Here is a 21271-nt window from a genome sequence, read left to right on the forward strand (position 1 = left end):
TCAGCTTATTAAACAGAAATCTAATAATTTGAATGTAGCTGATACATCCATTCTTTGAAATCCAATTTGCAAGGAGTTGTGTGTGGTTATCAAAACATGTCACAAGCCACCATAAAGGGGGCATAAAAATGATAACTTTATTACACAGTGAATGTAAAATTCATCTGAAGTTTTTCAAACTTTATTTTGGAATAATTTACTGCTGTATAATAATCATTACTAGGAAATTCACATAATTAGCCAGCAGTTAATCGATTTATCATATAATGTAAATGTAGACATATAAGTAACAAAGACTGGTTAATTAAAATACTCTTGCATTGTATTTTATTGATGCATAGCTCCAGACAAGAACCCGGAAAACATCCGAATTGAATCTTCTGAACCACATGAAATGAACATGACATGGGAGGTAATGCTCTTTTAATTGAAGATATAGACACAATTGCTATGGTCCAAGTGAAGTTACCTGGTTCATTTTTTAATAAGCCTCAGAGAACACAGTGGACTTTCAGAGTGGGCATGCATAGCGCTGGGCTGAATATGTGATTTAAAAGCAAAACAAAAGCAACCTTCATTGCAGCTGAAAGAACAATTGTAGGATAACATCTAGGAAATAGCTTTAATCTCCACCATCCTTGATTTTGCCTTTTATTCCTTACATGCCACCCTAGCTCCTGTTTTCTAATAATTTCTTACTAATGATTCTGTTTTTAAAAACATAGAAGTAGCTAAGAAGTTCTAAAGAAAGAATTAAGTTTAATTACTGCTTTGGATTCTACCTGCCCCAGCCCTTAAAAATAGTTTCAAAGGAGATTGTTTGATGAAATGCAAAATCCCTTGGGTAGAAATGAGACTGTGAGCCCATAACATCTTCCTTTGCCTCCAGTTTTCTGTGAATTGACGCTTGGCAGTTTCCATCATATCCTCCATTTTGGCTTCCTTCATTACAAGGACTGCAAATGCAGAAAGTATGCCATGTATTCATGAATGCAGGTGCCTTCTATAAATCACAACAAGCAAACTTAACTGTTTTTAATTCATCCTCATTCTCTTTTTCTTTCTCCTCTTTCCCTCTGGCAAATTATTTTACCAGCTATTATTATTTATACAAGGACATCATTGGACATAGCAGTTTACAGAGTAACAGAGTGGCTGGGGCAACCCAGTCAGATGGGCAGGTTACAATGTTTATTATTATTATTATTATTATTATTATTATTATTATTATTATTATTGTTGCAAAAAGGCAGGTCCTGCCCACAAGGAACTTCCAATATACATCTTTGACAGAAGGAAATCAGAGAGGAGGAAAGATCGAAGTTTACGCATATTACTGTTGTGTAAATGACTCTGAGCTAGATGAGCACCTCAAATGAGCCATAAAAATATTATTATCCAATAAGTCATTCAGATATAGTTTGGAATTTTTGTTGTCAGTTGTTTAATACTCTGTAGGGTAATCTTATGTTTTAATGGACAAATCTGCAATGGAACATTTTTTTGAAAGAACTGTCATAGTGTTACCACAGTACAAATGACACATTTTCATGTGAGTTGATTGACATGGTAAAATGTACTTCAAATTGAGAGGTAATGTCTCCAACATTAAAGTATATGATTTAATAATCAATGTGCTTTCAAGCCATCTGTTTCCCTCTCTTGCTGGCTTTTGAAAAGCCATAACGTTCTGTCCTTCACTTACCTTAAGCCTATGTTTGTGATGTTTGCCTTACTTAAAGCAATCTTTGTGATGCACTTCTGAATTATATAGCCAACTGTTTCATGAAAGAGTGTTTCCTGTAAGCCAGCACAACAACAACAGTACCTGATTCCTTTTCTTCTTCATTTGCAGCCACTGAAGCCCATGGAGCAGAATGGACCAGGGCTGGAGTACAAAGTGAACTGGAAACAACAGGATAATGTTGAATGGGATGAAGAAACAGTGAAAAAACATTTCTTGGTATTGAAGAACACCCCCACCTTTGTACCTTATGATATCAAAGTTCAGGCAGTGAATAGCTTTGGGTCTGGCCCTGAGCCCAATATAATAACTGGCTATTCAAGCGAAGACAGTAAGTAATGGGGAAAAAAATCTTTATACAAAGAATGGTCTGTGGGTGATTTTCAAGCTGAAGGGTGAACGAGCTTAGAGTTAAGAGCTGGGAGTTAAATTATTAAAAAGACAGAAGACTGAAAAATGTGGAGGTACAGAAGCTTTTTGCTTCCCAACATTTGGCAGGGAGGGGGGGAAGCAACCTAAAGCACAATTTTCAAATGAAATGCAGAAAAATGTGGTCAGTTGTTTGTCTTTCATGATAACCCCATTTTGTGATCGTATGTAACACAATGTTTCTGTTACTTCAGTAACAGAATTCCAAACATTTGTTATTATGTAATTAATTCTGACTTTAAGGGACGAGTTCAAGGAAGGTGAATTGTCACAGTCATTTTTGAGAGGTAGAAAGCTTCACATGGTAACTTTTCTCAGTTATCATCCTAAGCTTTCTTGTGAAGATTTGTCCATATGGCTAGATCCCCCCACAAAAACTTTACAAAAAGTAAACATCTTCCTCCCAAAATTATATTGTGAAAGCACATCCTAAATGTGTCTCAAGCATATTGATAGTTTCTTTAATGATGACGATAGTGATAATGGTGATGATAAATATTTATATGTCATCCATCTTTGAATCTTACTGGGTAGCCCCAGCCACTCTGGTTGAATCCTAACAAAATGTTAAGTCACAATAAAATATCAGCCATTGAAAACTTACCTGAAGCCTTCAGATGTGTTCTAAAAGTCATTTATCTGTTGGACATCTACACACACTTATCTGGGGGTATGTCCCCACTGAACTCAGTAAGATTTACTTCTGAAAAGACATGCATAGGATAGCACACTTAATAAATTTACAAGGATACAACCAATTTTGCTGGCCTTTACACCTAAATGACACCTTCCAGCCAAATTGCAGTCACACATAAATATCTGTATATGTTCCAGCCGAGACTTTAGAATTTAATATTTAAAAAGAAGTGGTTTAGTTTAGATTTTAAACCTCCAACAGACATTTATCCCTGCCTAATCAATATTGTTCACTTGAAACTTGCAAGACATAAAATACCCATTTCCCATCTCAATATCCCAGAGTTATATTCTGTTATTACATTAGTCTATGATTTCTACATCCTCTGTCCTTCCCTCCCACTGCAGGCACCACTGTCATAAACCACTGTACAGAATTTTAATATAAGTACACAGGAAGTCATAACCCTAATAAAATAACTGTGAGTGTACAGTAATAACACAAAGCAATTGTTTCTTGTGTAAAATATGGAAGACTGAGAACCTCTGCTCCCCTTTTGAGAAAATTGGACAACAGTCTTTCCAGAAGCCTTGCTGCTGTTACACTGCAATTTTTTCTCTCTTATCTTGTTTAGAGAATGGGTATATATATATATACTTGGAAGATTATATTATTTTTTTTTTTTTTTTTATAATGATTTTTATTAATTTTCCAAACATATAATAAAACACAAACAAAACAAAAGCATACAAAACATACAAACAAATAAACATGTATAATTACTTAAACTTATTTTCCTAAACCTTCTTTCCCGGACTTCCCCATACCTCCCTTTTTCTGCATCCTTATGTTAACCCTTTCTCAGCAACCCTTCGTTCAATTAATTCGATCATTTTCATTATGCATTCTTTAAAGTTATGGTTTACTGCTGCAACTCTTTTTCTTATAACCATGACATTTCAACCATCATCAATTTTACAACAGTCTTTAAGATATTTTTTGAATTTCTTCCAGTCTTCTTCCACCGTCTCTCTCCCCTGGTCGCGGATTCTGCTGGTCATCTCTGCCATTCCCATGTACTCGATCACCTTCGCTTGCCATTCTTCCAGAGTGGGTAGCTGCTGCGTCTTCCAATACTTTGCCAGAAGAATTCTAGCCGCTGTGGTAGCATACATAAAAAATGTTTTATCCTTCCTTGGCACCAATTGGCCCACCATGCCCAGGAGAAATGCCTCTGGCTTTTTCAAAAATGTCCACTTAAGGACTTTTTTAATTTCATTATAGATCATTTCCCAGTAGGCTTTTACCCTCGGGCAGGTCCACCAAAGGTGATAGAAGGTACCTTCAGTCTCATTACATTTCCAACATTTGTTACTGGGCAGATGATAAATTTTTGCAAGTTTGACTGGGGTCATGTACCACCTATAAATCATTTTCATTATATTCTCTCTTAATGCATTACATGCTGTAAACTTAATACCTGTATTCCACAACTGTTCCCAGTCATCAAACATTATGTCATGTCCTATATCTTGCGCCCATTTAATCATGGCTGATTTTACTGTTTCATCTTGTGTATTCCACCTCAGCAGCAAGTTGTACATTCTCGACAAATTCTTAGTATTGGGTTCTAACAATTCTGTTTCCAATTTCGACCTCTCCATCTGGAAACCTATTTTCCTGTCTTGTTTAAATACCTCGTTTATCTGATGGTAATGCAGCCAGTCTCGTACCTTAGACTTTAATTTATCAAAACTCTGCAATTTAACTCTTTCACCATCTTGTTCTAAAATCTCAGAATACTTTGGCCATTTGGATTCCATATTTAGTTTTTTTGTCTCCTTAGCCTCCATTGGTGATAACCACCTAGGGGTTTTACTTTCCAGCAAATCCTTGTATCTTATCCAAATATTATACAGTGCTTTCCTCACAATATGGTTTTTAAAGCCTTTATGCGATTTTACCTTGTCATACCATAAATATGCATGCCAACCATATCTATTATCATACCCTTCCAGATCCAAGACATCTGTATTCTCAAGAAGTAACCATTGTTTCAGCCAGCAAAAAGCTGCCGATTCATAATAGAGTCTCAAGTCCGGCAGGGCAAAACCCCCTCTGTCTTTTGCATCAGTTAAAATCTTAAACTTTATTCTGGGCTTTTTGCCCTGCCAGACAAATTTTGATATATCTTTTTGCCACCTCTTGAAGCAATCCATCTTATCCAAGATCTGGAGTGTTTGGAATAAAAACAGCATTCTAGGCAATACATTCATCTTGATGACAGCAATTCGGCCTAACAAGGAAAGTCTCAACCTTGACCATATTTCTAGATCTTTTTTCACCTCTGTCCAACATTTTTCATAATTGTCTTTGAATAAATTTATATTTTTAGAAGTCAAGTTCACACCCAGGTATTTCACCTTTTTTGTTATTGTTAAACCTGTTTCACTCTGAAACTTCTCTTTCTCTGCCGTTGTTAAATTTTTCTCCAACACTTTGGTTTTTTGCATGTTCAATTTAAATCCTGCTACTTGACCAAATTTCTCAATTAATTCTAACACTCTTTTAGTACTAGTCTCTGGCTGTTGCAAAGTCAATACCAGGTCATCTGCAAATGCCCTTAATTTATAGTCTTTTGTTCCAAGCTCAACACCTTTAACCAATTGATCCCCTCTAATCATGTTCAGCAAGACCTCCAGGACTGTTATAAAAAGTAAGGGTGATATTGGGCATCCCTGTCGTGTACCTTTTTCTATAGGAATCTCTTCTGTTACCACATTGTTAACAATCAACTTTGCTTTTTGCTTAGAATATATGGCACCTATACCGTTTTCAAATCCTTGGCCTACCCCCATCCCTTGGAGATTCTTCTTCATAAAGGTCCAACAGATATTGTCAAAGGCTTTCTCCGCATCCACAAAAATTATAACTGCTTTTCTATTAATCTTTACTTCCAGCAACTCTAAAATGTCTATAATGTTCCTTACATTGTCTGACATGTGTCTCCCTGGGAGAAAGCCTGTTTGGTCCTTGTGAATCTCCTGCACCAAAACTCTCTTCAGTCTTTTTGCTAAGATATCTGCAAAGATTTTGTAATCCACATTGAGTAATGATATAGGGCGGTAGTTTTTAACCTGATTCTTTTCAGTCTCTGTTTTCGGTATAAGTGAAATAAAAGCTTCTTTCCACGATTCGGGTGCCTTTTTCCCTTCCAAAATTTCATTACAAACTTCCTTTAATGGTTGTACTATCCATTCCTTCAGTGACTTATAGTATCTAGCAGTCAGACCATCCGGGCCTGGAGATTTTCCCAATTTCATGTTCTGAATGGCGTCCTCTATTTCTTGTCCTGTTATTTTCTCATTCAGCATCCTTTTACTTTGGTCTGAAATCTTTGGTAGTCCATACTTTTTAATAAATTCTTCTATTTCTTGCTCGTTAACCGGCCCTTGTGCATATAGTTTCCTGAAAAAGCTTTGAAAACAGTTGTTTATCTCATTTGGTTTGTGGATAATTTTTCCTTCCATTTCCAAACTTGTCACAGTATTCAGTTTCTGTCTCTTTTTCAGTTGCCATGACAGAAGTTTCCCGCATTTGTCTGCTGATTCAAATGTTCTTTGTCTCATTTGCTTTATCTTCCATTCTATCTCTTGATTCATCAGTTCCATATACTGTGTCTGATAATATTTTATTTCTCTCAAAGTCTCATGAGACTTTGGTTTAGACCTCAATTTCTTTTCAGCTTCTTTTATCTTTTCCAATAGTTTTTCTTTTCTCTCATTTTGTTTTTTCCTCTTTATGGAGTTTTGTTGTATTAGGAAACCTCGCATCACGGCCTTGCTAGCGTCCCATATTATTCTTTTTTCCACATCAGTTCTCAAGTTTATCTCGAAGTAATCTTTCACTGCTTTTTGGGCCTTCTTATAAATCTCTTCATCTCTAAATAGGGCGTCATTCATCCTCCATCTGAAGGTTCCAGTTGTTGTTAGTTTCATCTCTATCTTCACTGCATTGTGGTCAGAGCAAGTCTTTGGGCAAATTTCTGCTTTTTTTATCTTTGGTGCCATACAACTAGTTACCCAAATTTGATCAATCCTTGTCCAGGTCATTTTAGCTTCAGAGAAAAAGGTTCCCTCCCTCTCCAGGGGGTTCTTTGTTCTCCAGATGTCGATCAAGTCCAGTGTTTCAGTCATTTCAAAAAAAGTCTTTGGAAGTCTTCCATCGTTGGAGATTGTCTGTCTCTGTGCCTTATCCATGTTGGTGGAGACAACACCATTCATGTCTCCCATCATTATAATTTTACAGTCCAGATAGTCCATTAAAGTCTCATGCAACTTCCTGAAAAATTCCGCCTTCCCCTCATTTGGTGCATATATTCCCAGTATCATAATTTTTTCTCCTTGGACTTGTATTTCTATTGCCAGGTATCTTCCTTGTTCATCTTTAAAGATCATTTTAGGGGCCAATCTTTCCTTTGCGTATATCACCACGCCTCTTTTTTTGACTTTGTCTGATGAAATAAATTCTTGTCCAAGCCTCTTATTTATAAGTAGTTTCCTATGTGTCCTAATCACATGCGTTTCTTGCAGACAAATTAAGTCCAGGTGCTCTCTTTTCAAAATATGGAAGACTTGGCGTCTCTTCCTGGGGAGGTTCAGTCCATTACAATTCCAGCTAAGAAGTTGCAGAGACATTTTGATACTAAGTACCTACTCCTCCAACTGCTCCAAGTTTTTGTTCCTCCTCCGATGGTGGCAAAAGTCCAAATGAGAGATTTGCTATGTCAGTCGGTTCTTTCTCTTCTGTTGTATCTACTGTTCCTTTCTGTAGGTCCTCCAAGTTTCTTTCCAAAAACAATTCTTTATCTTGAACAGTTTTTATTTTAATTTTCCTTCCTGTATAGTTAAAGGACAGCCCTTGTGGGAACTCCCACCTGAAAGGTATACTGTTCTTCTTCAGAAGGTAGACGAGATCTTTATAAAAGGCCCTCACCTCCAATATATATTTAGGGATGTCTTTGAAGATCTGGACTTGGGAATTCTGGATTACAAGAGACCTTTGATAGTGTAAATTTAGTATTTTATCTCTCTCTTCTTTAGATCTCAATGTAATCAAGCAGTCCCTAGGCTTCTTGCCTTGCCTTCTGCCCAGCCGGAAGGCCGTTGTTATTTCGAATTCCTCCTCCTGGAGTTCATCCTGCCAAAATTCAAAAATGTTTTCTGTGAGAAATTCTACAAGATTGTCTTTCTCCTCCTCTGGAACTGATCTTAATTTGAGGTTCTTCTCCTTTCGCTGGAGTTCCCACAAAGATAAAGTTGCGTCATGTTCATTCACCTTTTTTGTGATTGGTGCAAGCTCCCTCTTAGTTTCTTCTGCTGTATCTTTCGCACTTTGAGCAATCTTTCTTGTTTCAGAGTTTTCTTGAATAAGTTTGTTTATAGAATCTGTGTTGGAGGCTACACTTGCCGTATTCAAGTCTAATCTTGTTGTCAGATCATTCAGTTTTTTTGTATTCTCCGCCGACTGCTTTGTCAATGCTTCCAAGGACTGATTTATTTTGAGCAATGCCTGTGTCATTGACTCCATAGATGCAGTTGGTACTTTTTCCTGTCCAGCTGGTGTTGTGCCTTGTATCGAGCCCCTTTTCTTTTGAGTTTGCTGAGTTTGTTTTGTTTTGGATCTAGTTGTTATCTCATCTGGTTGGCTACTCATGTCCTCAAGGTCAAATTCTCACAGGAAAGGCTTGGAAGTGGAAAGTTCCACTCTTTCCCTCTCTCAGTAGCAAGTTTTTTAAAGTCCTCTAGGGGGAGCATTTAATTGTATCCACTTTAAAAAGTCCAAAGCTCATAAAATAGCAAACAAAGAATCCAAACAGCAATGTCCAAAGTCCACAGTTAAAGCACTTTTTACAGTTTCAACTTAAATGTTCACAAAATAACTCCATTAAAGTCTTGTAACTTTGTCCCAGTCAAGATCTTAACTTTGTATCCAATTCAAATTGACAGTTCAGCTGCCTGGTGTTTACTCCAGCAGCCCGACTCAGGGTTTTGACAGTGGAAGTTTTCTCTCCTCCGTTCTTTCAAGCAGGTTTAAAAGTTCCCAAATTTCCCCCCCTCCTTCTCCTGCTTACTAGGGGGGGGGGGAGATTTAATCCAATGTCCGGTTTTAAACAACTTAAAGGTTAGGCTTCATTTAGATGCAGCTTTATCGTTTCGTTGCTTTATTTACATGCAGTCCGGGGAGGCAGACTTCCTTACTTTATGCCTTTCCCGTTTTCCGCCAAATTGTAATTTCCACTTTTAAATGTCCCGTTCCTTGTATCAGTCTTACTCACGGGTTTGTAGTCCAATTTCAAATTTTCAGGAAGGAATCGGCGCTCTCTGTTCGATGGCGACGCGGCTTCACTCCGCAGGCTGGGTGACGACTCTCAGCACCGCGCTCACACCCGGTGCCGCTCCGTAGCCTTTAAAAAGGCTCTTTCACAGTACCGGGGGGCGCAAAAGGCGCCCGCCGAGTCTCCTTGCTTGCAGGCTTCAGCGCCTGCAATTTTAGGGGTCCCCCGCTCGCCGTAGCGGGTCAGACCCGAACTTGCGGAGCAGTCCTTCCTCGGAGCTCGAGGCAAGGACCGCCATTAAACACTGGCGCCGACCGGAAGTCCTATACTTGGAAGATTATAAGCCCCCTGCTGCAGTACTAGGAATCAAATACTTCTGCAAGCAGAACAGCCTTTTTTTTTTTTTTTAAATGGGCCCACTTCAAAAAAGCAAACCAACCAAAAACCTAGCTTTTAAGGATTTAAGGCTTAAGGCTACAAAAAGAGGAAACCCCACAGTAGTCATTTGGGACAGGATACCTCAAAGTCCTTGATGTGACTGAAATATGCACAGTCTTTTAGCATGTGGCAGCAAGTGATTGAGATGCAGACAGCAATACGTTACCAAATTGTTTAAAATCTTACGTTCGCATTTATGCAGGTACTGAGACTTCTTAGTTCAGCCAGGAAGAATAGTTATTCAAGAAGGCCTGCTAAAATGCTCCCATGGTAGGGGTGGCTATGCAGAAGGCCCCCGAGATTGTACTCAGAGGGAACTTGTCACAGCCTGCGGGCACATTTTAGAATCTGAAAATCTGAGCTATCACTAAAGGGGGGGGGGGAAATGTCAACCCTTGTAAAAATATATTTATTTTTGCTGTTAGAAAAAGTAATGGTCAAGCTAAAAATGGTGGAGCCTATTTTCTGAACATTTTTCTCCACCCATCCCCATTTTTTGGAATTTGTTACAGAAGTATGAAAGGGGGCTTTATATATATGCTGGCTGTACCAGGATCAGGGCACCCGGATGTATATGCATTGAATCATAGAATTGTAGAGTTAGAAGAGACCACAATGATCATCTACTCTGCAATTCAGGAATCACAGCCAACATTCATACAGCAATTCATGTGTGTGGAAGCTCTGACTCCAGAACTCCACCTCTCATATCTGGCTCACCCCTAGAGAAATATCCTATGCACTGGAGCTGGGCAATTGGATCTGGCCAGCAGGCCAGCAGCAGGTCCTGTGGTATGACAAGTGGGTGCCACTCACCTGTCACCTGACATCAGGTGACCCATTTTCTCACACACTCTTTGAAATTAAACCATACTGTGTGTGGCACTTTGGACCCTGGATGATCATTGGGGCTTGCAGAGAAACATGCATAGTATTTTGCAGCCCTGACAACCAGCTGATCATTGGGGCTTCAAAGGGTCTCTCATGAGTCTTGCAGGCACAGATTATCAGCTGGTTATCAGGGCTCTCAGGGCATTGTGCTGTGTACAAGGCTTTGCAGGTGGTCCTTTGCCAAAGCTCCCTGTTCAGCACAGTTGTGTCTTTACATGCCCTATACCTGACATCATATGTGATGCCCAAAGCAGCTTTGAGAGCTAAATAGAGAAGCTGGGTGGTCTAATTAGACTAGCAGGCCTGAGGTTCCTCACCATGGCTACATACTAATATGAGTTACAATCCCTATGTAGCCAAAAAAGCACTATTTGCACTATTCAACAGGCTTGGAGTGATTCTGCAGAAGTACAAGAAATATGTGGTATGGGGGGGGGGGTTTACTCCAGGCAGGGAACTCCTCCCAAAAATAGCCAAAGGAGGACAGAACCAGCTCAGTGGGCACAGAATGCTGACAAACTGAAGAAATGTAAAACCAAGAGCAAAATAACACAGTATCATGGAACATGGCAGTGACTGAGCAGAAGCCCACCACACTGCAACATTTTGTTGTAGGCCCCACTGATAGCTCATATAGCACAATTCTGTGCATATTTACTCAGAAGAAAGCCCCGCAAAGTTCAAGCTGAGCCTATTCCTAGATAAGTGTGCATAAGACTGCAGGTTTTGGCGCACAAGACACAGATGGAGACTTAGTTTGAATATGATAACATCTAAATATCACAAACAGCTTGCCTGTAGGAGGGATTTGATGGGACCTAAAAGTAGGTGGCTTTTGAGTAACCCAGAACCATCATTTTAAACTCAGGTCAGCACCTGGGTGTCAAAGAGCCAAGTCAGAGAAGTGCCTTTCTCCCCAGTTGCAAATGAGGAGTTGAGGAAGATCTTACCAGGGCATTTTAAAGGAGTAGCATGCAAAACTCTGGTTCATTAACTCTCACTCTCTTCTCTAAGTGGCCCACCAAGAGAGTTAGTTAGCTGGCCATCCTTTTAAACTCATCATGCATGCTGCTACAACTTCAAAATATACTATGCTGAGCACAACAATTAACACAACCCTGTCACCTTCCTGCATTTCCCAGTTCCGGAAGCGGCTCCTTCCAATGTGATTGTACACGCTATCAACAGTACTCTCGCTAAAGCCATCTGGTCTACCATTCCCAAGGACAGAGTTCGTGGCCACCTCCGGGGCTACAAGGTGATTATGGTTCTCCACACTACCCTCTCCCTCCCTTACTCTACGTTTCAGAGCCTCTTCTAAGGGTTTTATTTTTGCTAGGCTATATAAGGGTCCTGGTTGTTGTCCCCTGCCTCAAATGTTCAATTGGATCTTCCCACTACAGGTCAGCTGGTGGAAAATACGAAGCCGTTTAGATGGAAAAAGCCATCGCCAGGAGAAACGTTTCTTGACATTTAACGCAGACCGAAATGATGGAATGATTCCCGGCCTGGAGCCATTCAGTGAATACCTCTTAACTGTTTTGGCTTTTAATTCCAAAGGAGCTGGACCAGAAAGCAACACGTACAAATTCCAGACCCCTGAGGGAGGTAAATGAAGGAGGGGAAGGGAAACAGTAGTCAATGTTCCTAACTCTATTTTCTCTTTGCTTCAGCTGTGTGTGGTGTGCTAGCTGTTTTCCCCATGTCTGAGTATTCTCACAGCCAGAACTATGGCATTAGCATCTTTCAATTGCTACTTATGTGTTTCTACGACCAGATTTTGTTTATAGTCTGCTTCCTGCACCCAGCTGGACATAAATGAATGTGGATGAATGATTACCAGCTTTACATAAATAATCACTGCAATTGTGCATTCATTGGGCCTCACACAATTATTACCATTGTCTTTCATGGGAATATGTTTGGTGTCATTCTCCTGCCTTGGAAATCTCTTAAGAGCATAATGGGCATGCATCTGTCTAGATGGCCCACGTGAGTAGCTTCAGAGAATCAAAATTGCTGGTGGAATGAGTCACACTCTCTTTTTTCACATTGCCCGGCTTTTGCATCGCCATCCAGGGGAAGTTGCAGAAACACACTTCCCTGCACTGTGGATATGGTTCTGTAGTCCTTGGGAATTCATTGTCAATATCTGGGGTCCCCTCTGAGTTCAAGCTCTTGGGTCAAATATGGTAAAATAGATTTTAAAGGATCTATTTGGCTGTGTAATGGAGGATGGCATGCCTAAGGAAAACAAGTCGGCTCTGAAACTTTACTTAAGGTGTTTCAAGTGGTGCAGTGTGTTTAATAAAGGAGGGGGAAGAACCAAATGGAAAGATGCTGTAACCTTATCCGAGATCAAATGGAATGATCTAGTACGAAGAAAGTGCATAATGTGTTTTTTGGTTGTGTTTTCCAGTACCAGAAAAGCCACACTTTCTAAAGATACTAAACTTAGATAAAGACTCTGTAACACTATCATGGGGACCACCGAAGAAACCAAATGGCATTGTCACTGGATATATTTTGCAGTACCAGATAAGTAAGTACGTGCAGTTGGATGTAGAGCTTAATAACAAGCAAATTTTGGAGACACACTGTTGTTATCCAGTGTTCAAAAAGCAGAGAGGGACCCAAGCTCCTTTCTTTTGCATCATTCTCATTAATCCTGGTTTTTTGAAAGCTACAGAGGGAACAGAGCATGATTTGGCTACAAGTGGGGGGAATCACAAACTAAACAACACTGTATGTAGTTTTTAAAAACCCATTAACAATAATTTACAGCATTTCAGCACCTTCTATTACATGAAATCTTATATAATATATACAATACCAAAATAATAATGACTCACACAATTCAGTATCTCAAAGCCAAGCAGTCTAAATATTCCTGAAATAAGTCTGTGAGAGAAACCTTCTACGTGTATACTTGTGCTGGTGTGGTCCCAACGGAACTCCGACAACGAGATACCCGGATTTCTATCTCTGTTTCATGAATCTTCTCCTGGTCAGCCCAAAAAGGAACTACACAATGGCAATTCAATGCTCCACCAAATAGGTCAGCTTCAACCTTAGAATAGCACTTTGCTCCTTTTTGTAAACTACATGCAGAGTTGTTTAGTTTGTGATTTATCTCTCTGTATTTATTGGGCATACAATTGGGAGGACTCAAGGAATGGAGCTTCTGAGTTTCATTAAGGACCTTCTGGGTTTTCTCCCACAGCTCAAGCACCACTGTTATTTTCTGGAATAGCTAGGAGGCTGAGGCTATGAAGGGGGGCTTGTGCAAAAATCATATCTGGAGCTATTGCATTTTGAACTGAGCAGAGCTGGCCTACCACTAGGCAGAGTGAGGCAACTGAATCAGATGGAAGATGGCAGCAGCCGCCCCAGCAGTTCCTTCTGAGCCCCATAGCGATTCTTCATTGCCACGTAGCTTCTAAGGCAGTGCTATTTTCCCACTTTTTTGTGATACTCAGAATGAAAACTGCACTAGATATTCCCCCCTCCCCCCATTTATGGAAATCGATCAACATGTCATGAAAGCTATGTATTTCATAATGTGCGCATAGATATTTAAGTGCCTGTTTAGCTCAGTGTTCATGGATCAGGGACCTGGTCCATGAGGCATGCTTTTAACAAGTCAGTCTCCTTCCAGATGATGGTGTCTGACTGACTACTATTCTTTGCTTCTTCTTTTTCCAGTTAATGAAACTGATGACATTGGGCCCTTGCATGAAATCAATATTACTAACCCATCATCATTCAACTTCAGGCTCTCCAATCTGAGCATCAGTACAAAGTACAAGTTCTATGCAAGAGCCTGTACTGTACAAGGCTGTGGGAAACCAATCACAGAGGAAGCAGTAACAGTAAGCGAAGGCAGTAAGTTACAAATAGAGTGGTGCTGAATTTCCATTTGATGTTTTTGCATTAAAATCCTGTAGGTTTAATGCCAATGACTTTTCCCCCTGCTTTTCATCCAATTCTCGGATACAGCTAACATTTAAGGCTTCAAAGAGCAACAGAGCTCTGAATGTCGTTTAAGGATATGACAACATTACCATTTTGTTACTGTTTCACCATTACCATTCTGAAGTATTTACAAAATTGCTTCCTGTGATAATTCTCTGAAGAAATGAATTTGCATTTTATTCAATTTGTGAGCCTTCACATTTAGAAAGACCTGGGCTTTAAGGGATTGAATATCTGAATTTTGCATTCCACTTTCTCCTGGAATGAGAGAGAATGGTATCTCAAACATTTTTTTGGGGGGGGGGGGCATTCAGTTCACCTTAAAGGTGAACTTGTCTAATGCACACTTTATGAAACAATGTGTGAACTAAAACACAACCATCCTTCGAAATTCATACTTCTCTGAATTTTGCAGTGCAGTTTTTCAGTCAAGAAATGCATACAAAAATGCAAATACTGGGTGGGAGGAGTGTGCATCAAATTGTATTATATTGGTGAAATTAAGAGACAGCCGTGCATTATATCAGGGCAGTGATGGCCATGCTCAGCCCTCCAGTTGTTTGGGGACTACAATTCCAATCATCCCTGACCACTGGTACTGTTAGCTAGGGATGGTGGGAGTTGCAGCCCAAAAACAGCTGGAGGGCCACGTTTGGCCATCACTGTATTAGGGGAAACTGGTTTCCAGAAATGTGAATATTAAGGAAAAAAGTACACAGGAAAATGTGGGTATTAGAAGGAATTCACATTAAAATAATGATAAATTTTCATGAGGTCCCTTTTTAAAAAATCACAAAGTGATGTTGAAATGTGGAGAACTGAAGACTTTAAAAAGACTTTAAAAATTGAAGACTTAAAAATTGAAGACTTTAAAAATTGGATACTGCAAGAAACCACAATTGTCGGATTTGCCCATCCATATGCAGTATGAAGCAATTCCAGGCTGAACAATTGGAGTGCAGTCTAAACATTCAGTTAATCAATGGACATTAGCAAACTTCATAAATTTGTTCCAAGTTAGCTCAATGCTGAATTCAAAGAACTAACATGCACCAGCTAACTTTGGGTCAGACTGCAACCACCAGGTATAAACTTGTGTCTTGTATAATACAATGCTTGCTGCAGGCAGACCACTACTTTTACCATAGATGTGGCCCAGAGTTAAAAAATATATATATCAGTTTTGAATTCTTCAATCACTCATTCATTGGTTATATTCAGTGGTTCACTTGCTGATCTGATAACCAAACCCCTGCTAATACAATTACCCATCTCACTCATCTAAAAAACAATCAGAAGAATGGCTTGACCAGTCCACAACTCCAGTCCTGTTACTGAAAACCAACTAGATATTAATTGCTACAATTAAGTGAGATTGGCACACCAATTTGCCAAAGGGAATGAGATAAGAAGAAGATGCCCGTGCTTATCAGTGTGGATAATATGCAATAGCAGTGTTGACAGGGGAAAGTCAAATATTTTCTTGCACTTTCTTGCATTTAATAGACTCTGACTTGCAAGTGGCACAACCCATTTAGACTACAAATCAAGTCTATGGGAGGTTGGTTCCTCATGTTAAGATAAATTAAACACACAGCATGAATGGTTTCTTTGAATGTCTGGTCAAATATACTCCACCCCCTTTTACAAATGATATTGTCTGCCTCTGCCAGCCAGACCTGGCATGTTATGATCCTTACTCTACAATATTAAGTCCCACTGAAGTCACTTATTGCTGAGTAGACCTGCATAGGAATGCACAGTTAATGTTTTCCACTTCGCATGCTTGAGAATCTGAGCTATTTGTTCTGCAGGTCAATTCTGCAACCTCACCAATAGTTTGTCAACTTTCATGACAAGGGAACCACCTGCTCACAGCTCCCCAGTCTCATCAGAATTCACCTTCAGCTTTTTGGCCCTCACCCAGCCCTCCACTGTGTCCAGGCACAGATTCAGGACTGGTTCCTATGTAAGAAGAAATACAGAACGGAAGATCAGAGGGAAAGAATAGCATAATGATGACGCATTCACATATAGCATGCAATTAGCCTATCACATACACTCCATGTGTCCACAACTACCATCCTCAGTCAGTCAATCAGTCAGTTACCCAATGACTATGTGCAACCCCACCCCCTAACATCAGCATCACACTCCAGAGTGGAGAATATTCACAATTTTCTACCAATCACCCCACCCAACAAGGTACAACAAACAAATCCAACCGTTAGCCAGGTTCTCCCGTTGGTTGAATACCAACCAGATACCCCCCCAATCTCACATCAGAATATTAATATTCACTGATTAGTGTATCTAAGGCACCTAAAGGTAAAGGTAAAGGTACCCCTGCCCGAACGGGCCAGTCTTGACAGACTCTGGGGTTTGTGCGCCCATCTCACATCTATTGGCCGGGGGCCAGCGCTGTCCGGAGACACTTCCGGGTCACGTGGCCAGCGTGACAAAGCTGCATCTGGCGAGCCAGCGCAGCACACGGAACGCCGTTTACCTTCCCGCTGGTAAGCGGTACCTATTTATCTACTTGCACCCGGGGGTGCTTTCGAACTGCTAGGTTGGCAGGCGCTGGGACCGAGCAGCGGGAGCGCACCCCGCCGCGGGGATTCGAACCGCCGACCTTTCGATCGGCAAGCCCTAGGCGCTGAGGCTTTAGCCCACAGCGCCACCCGCGTCCATCTAAGGCACCTAGGGCCACCCATAATGTCAAGCAACCGAGGAGGTTGGCACTCTCAGCCTAGTAGGGCTGCACCTCTCTATGTCACAGTGTACTCCTTTAAAGCTTGCTGCCCTTGAACTTTCTCAGTGTCCTGGGCAGTGTCCTGGGCATCTCTCCTCTTCCTCCCATGTAATGCAGATTAACCTAGCCTCTGAGGCACTTGGGAGCTAGGAGTGGGGAGGAATTCAATACCCATCTCTCTTCCCCCTCAATGACAGCTTAATTGTTTCCTTCCAGGGAATCTGCAGCAGGTCTCCTCAAATCCCACGGCCCCTTGAGTTCTTAGAGAATGCTAGGAGTGTAAGAAATACGACTTAACCGTTTTTTGTCACCTAGGCAGATTCAGGTAGTCAGAGCTTCCTCTACGTGATGTACACAGTCTGTCCCTCGAGATGCATTTGCGTGGAGGTCTTAAATTGTTATTTGGGACAAACACAGTGGCAATTTTCACGATCATGGCAACACCTATTTCTAATGCTGCAATCACAGCAATTGTTTCTGGCTGGATGCAGCTGTATCTGTGAATGGCTCAGATCATATACTATATTCATAGCAATGATGTATCTGCTAAGAGAGCTTGCATGGAGAAAGTTCTGAATGCCTGAAGCAACTATCAAAAGCTATCTTTTGTTCAGAATGAGATATCCCAGAGTTAGCCAGAAGGTAGTTCTACTTGCACAGCAGATCACTACGGTTTTAATAGTCATTCTTTAGAGGCAAATTTCACCAAGACTGTCTTAACTTTCCATTTGTCATGTGAAGTTGTTGATCAGAGACCAGCTGTCCAACATTTTGTGATAAGTGTGTTGAATAGCAGACACATATGCTATGGGAAAAATTGTATAATAGCTCATCTTTGGGGAAGGTTTAGCTCATTTTCCCTACAGTATCATAAGTTCTCATAAATCTCCAAACCCGAGAGAAATCTTCTGAAATTGCAGTCAGGTGTTTAAGGGTCATGTTCTTCCCTTTGTTTAAGGTTCATGTGCTCCCCTTGGTGCAGCAGAAAAATGAGGAATAGTGTTAGTTGGTTTATTTTATTATTGCTTCTATCTTTCTGTATATTAAAAATACATTTAAGCTGGCCGCTTTCGGTTTTCTAAAGCAAATGCCTATAGCTCAGTGACCTTTCATTTTATTGACCATAAATATGTCCTTACCAATGTGTTTTTGCTTTTTATTTTTCAGGTTTCTCCATTTCTTTTCCTGTTCTAGCCACAAATGCCTACCCAATTATCAATGATTTCTCTTGTGTAGCATTGTGTGCCTATTGTATAATGAATAACTCACTTATTTGGGAGGGTATCGATGCTCAGCTCTTCCTCAGTGGACTTCTGCATTAAACAAATCTTAAGACCTCCCAGAGAACAAGTGGTTGAATCTCAGTATAGAAGTCTTCTGGAGGGCAATCCTGAAATCTGGCAAATTAACTAGATGTTTGGTAGATGTCTTTAAGATTCAAGGCTTCCCTGGCATCCAATCTCATAACATCCACTGCCCTTTTCCTCTCGGATGGATAGGAGGAATATACACTATCCATTTCAGCCCTTTCATGCCTACTTCAGACAGTTGGACTCCAAAATGTCTCTTTAAAAATCCCCTTCCCCAGTCAAACAGCTGGTGAATTCCAGTGTTCAGCGTGATTTGTAGGCCAGGAAACGAGCAAGACTTCAGTGGAAATGAAGCCCCAGAAACAGTGCCAGATTTACGTATAAGCTAAACAAGCTATAGCTTAGGGCCCCACTCTTTTGTGGGCCCCTAAAATATTTAAAGAAAAAACTGGGTGTACATTTCCAAAATATAAGATAAAAATAAAATAAAACCTACATACAACAACAGTGTTTTGTGTTGTGTAGGTTCCTATGATGTAAGTAATGAGCCCCGCCTGCTAGCCTGCTCCCTAAAATATCACTGATTTGCTCATTTCTATATCAATTACTTTGGTAAAATACACATTTTGTTATGTGCAAATGGCTTTAGATACCTATTAGGTCCATAAATTACCATATAGTATATTCAATACAAAAAAAGCGACAATTTGTTGTTGACAAAGGACAGCTGGACATATAAAGGGCCCCATTACATTCATTACCTTAGGTCCTCATCAAACCTAAATCCGGCCCTGCCCAGAAGTGTATTAAGGACAGAATTTGCAATGGAGAACTCTCTTCTACAACCATAAGGTTCTTGACTAGTGGCTACCATCCAGAAGATCATAAGCACCACAGCTAAATAATGGAATGGCAGGTTCTGATCTTAGTAAAGAGACATGTGAGCCTTTTGATTTTCCCTTGGCTCCTTTGCATAGTGATGCCCATGCACTGCTATGTTTTAAATCACAGCCTTAACCACTGATTTATTACTATCATGATAAAATTTCCAACCTGCAACAAATATCTCTGAAAGGTCACATATCCAAATAGAATGTGAGTGTAAAATTACCGCCATACTTATTCTACAAATTAGAGTCTCTTGCTACTTTTCCTTTCAGTTTTTAATCTCACGGAGCTGACATTTTCAAGTGTTTTGCATCATTCATTATGACAGAAATTGACACAACAGAGTTTATTTTTTGCCTTGTTGCCTTTTAGACAGCATTTCTATTAAGTGTACCATTTAGACTTTGAGTTGGGGGGGGGACATAATTAAAATATGACTTGTAATGACCTGCTGCTTAATTTGTGGTTTGATTAGAAAATGTAGTTTCAACTTTACAAAATTCATTTAGCAAAATCTACTCTGCTAGATAGTTTTAATTATGTTAAAACCCTTCGCATCAAATTTTGGTTAATGTGCCGATCAACATGTTCACTCTCTCTGTGGTGGTATAATAATTAAAGTAGTGATTGTAATTGATGGATTGTTGTCTTGGAGAAACATATCATATTCTGCTCTCTTTGACTATGCCCACAGTGTTCTTAATCTTTTCTTTTTTCCTTCAGTTGTCTTCTGAGTGTTAATCTCTCAAAGCTTCTCTTTGCTTGCTTTGTAGTTTCAGAACTAATGATCATAACTTCAGCACCAGGCAGGCAGATAGTCCAAGAGTTTCCAAGCTCCATATTATGTGACTTAATAAACACCAAATATCTTGTTCATAGTGGGACCTAGAATGATAAATTACATCCAGCAAATTAAGCCACCGAAGTCCCTGTTTAGAAAAAGTGCAAAAGAATCAGCGCTATCTAATTTATTTTATATACTGCTACATATTCATAAAATATATAAGAGCAATTTACAACAGCAGCTTATAAGACCATGCAGTAAAAACCACATTAAAAAAAAAGAAGTTTAAGAAGTTAGTTGGGTTTAGATTGCAGGGAATGTATTGAAGTTGCCTTGGGCAAGTCAACATTTCTTGGCTCATTTTAAATAGGATTACATCTCTGTTTGGGACCAATTTATCACATCTAAGCCTTGATTGATAAATAAAATAATCTAAGTCATTATGCCACTACCAAATTAAAGTACATCTCAAGGTTGCTGCTGGGAGTTGAAGGAACCACATAGAAACATTTGCAACTTTCTGACAGTTCATATTCTGTCATTTTGAAAGTAGAGATAGGTCAACACATTAAAAAAAAAGTCTTATGGATCAATTATTTTAGTTATCCTATTTCACAGTCAAAGTATTCTGTATTTTAACAGATCTTTATTAATGAGCATATGGCCGTGTTCAGCTTTAGGCTAGTAGTGATTGTGGGTTTTTAAAGAGCAACAAACCATGATCTCTGTTTTGCACTTAGTGGGAATCCAAGTCTTCTTGGTTTGTGTATCTGACTCACACAAGTGGAAGCGTGAGAATAGAATGATCAAAGAGTCTGCACTTATACACCACTTGTTCACAGTAAACTAGGAAGTCTCATTACATACCAATCATAAGATAAATTGAATCTGACCAAATAGCCCTATTCCACTGACATTTAAACCTGAAACTCAATGGAATTTAAGTTAAATCAATAAGACAAAACTCACTTTTCATGCAAGGAATCCATACTGAGGTGTGACTGTAGGTTTCATATTAGGTCAGGCATAGGCAAACTCGGCCTTCCAGATGTTTTAGGACTACAACTCCCATCATCCCTAGCTAAG

At 39.8% G+C, this 21271-nt stretch overlaps 1 protein-coding gene across 6 annotated transcripts in view; it reads left to right on the forward strand.

Moving 5' to 3' along the window:
- CHL1 (cell adhesion molecule L1 like) overlaps positions 1 to 21271 on the forward strand; it is a 201548-nt gene that overhangs the window by 169689 nt on the left and 10588 nt on the right. For all 6 annotated transcript variants that reach the window (XM_081183983.1, XM_081183981.1, XM_081183984.1 and 3 more), the window contains 6 exons: positions 342 to 412; positions 1856 to 2075; positions 11619 to 11734; positions 11880 to 12084; positions 12896 to 13018; positions 14182 to 14361. In XM_081183983.1, coding sequence (XP_081040109.1) covers positions 342 to 412; positions 1856 to 2075; positions 11619 to 11734; positions 11880 to 12084; positions 12896 to 13018; positions 14182 to 14361 — 915 coding nt within the window. The remainder of the gene's footprint in view (positions 1 to 341; positions 413 to 1855; positions 2076 to 11618; positions 11735 to 11879; positions 12085 to 12895; positions 13019 to 14181; positions 14362 to 21271) is intronic.

The sequence above is a fragment of the Podarcis bocagei genome, assembly GCF_964188305.1.
Source record: "Podarcis bocagei genome assembly, chromosome: 2".
Taxonomy (NCBI): Eukaryota; Metazoa; Chordata; class Lepidosauria; order Squamata; family Lacertidae; genus Podarcis; species Podarcis bocagei.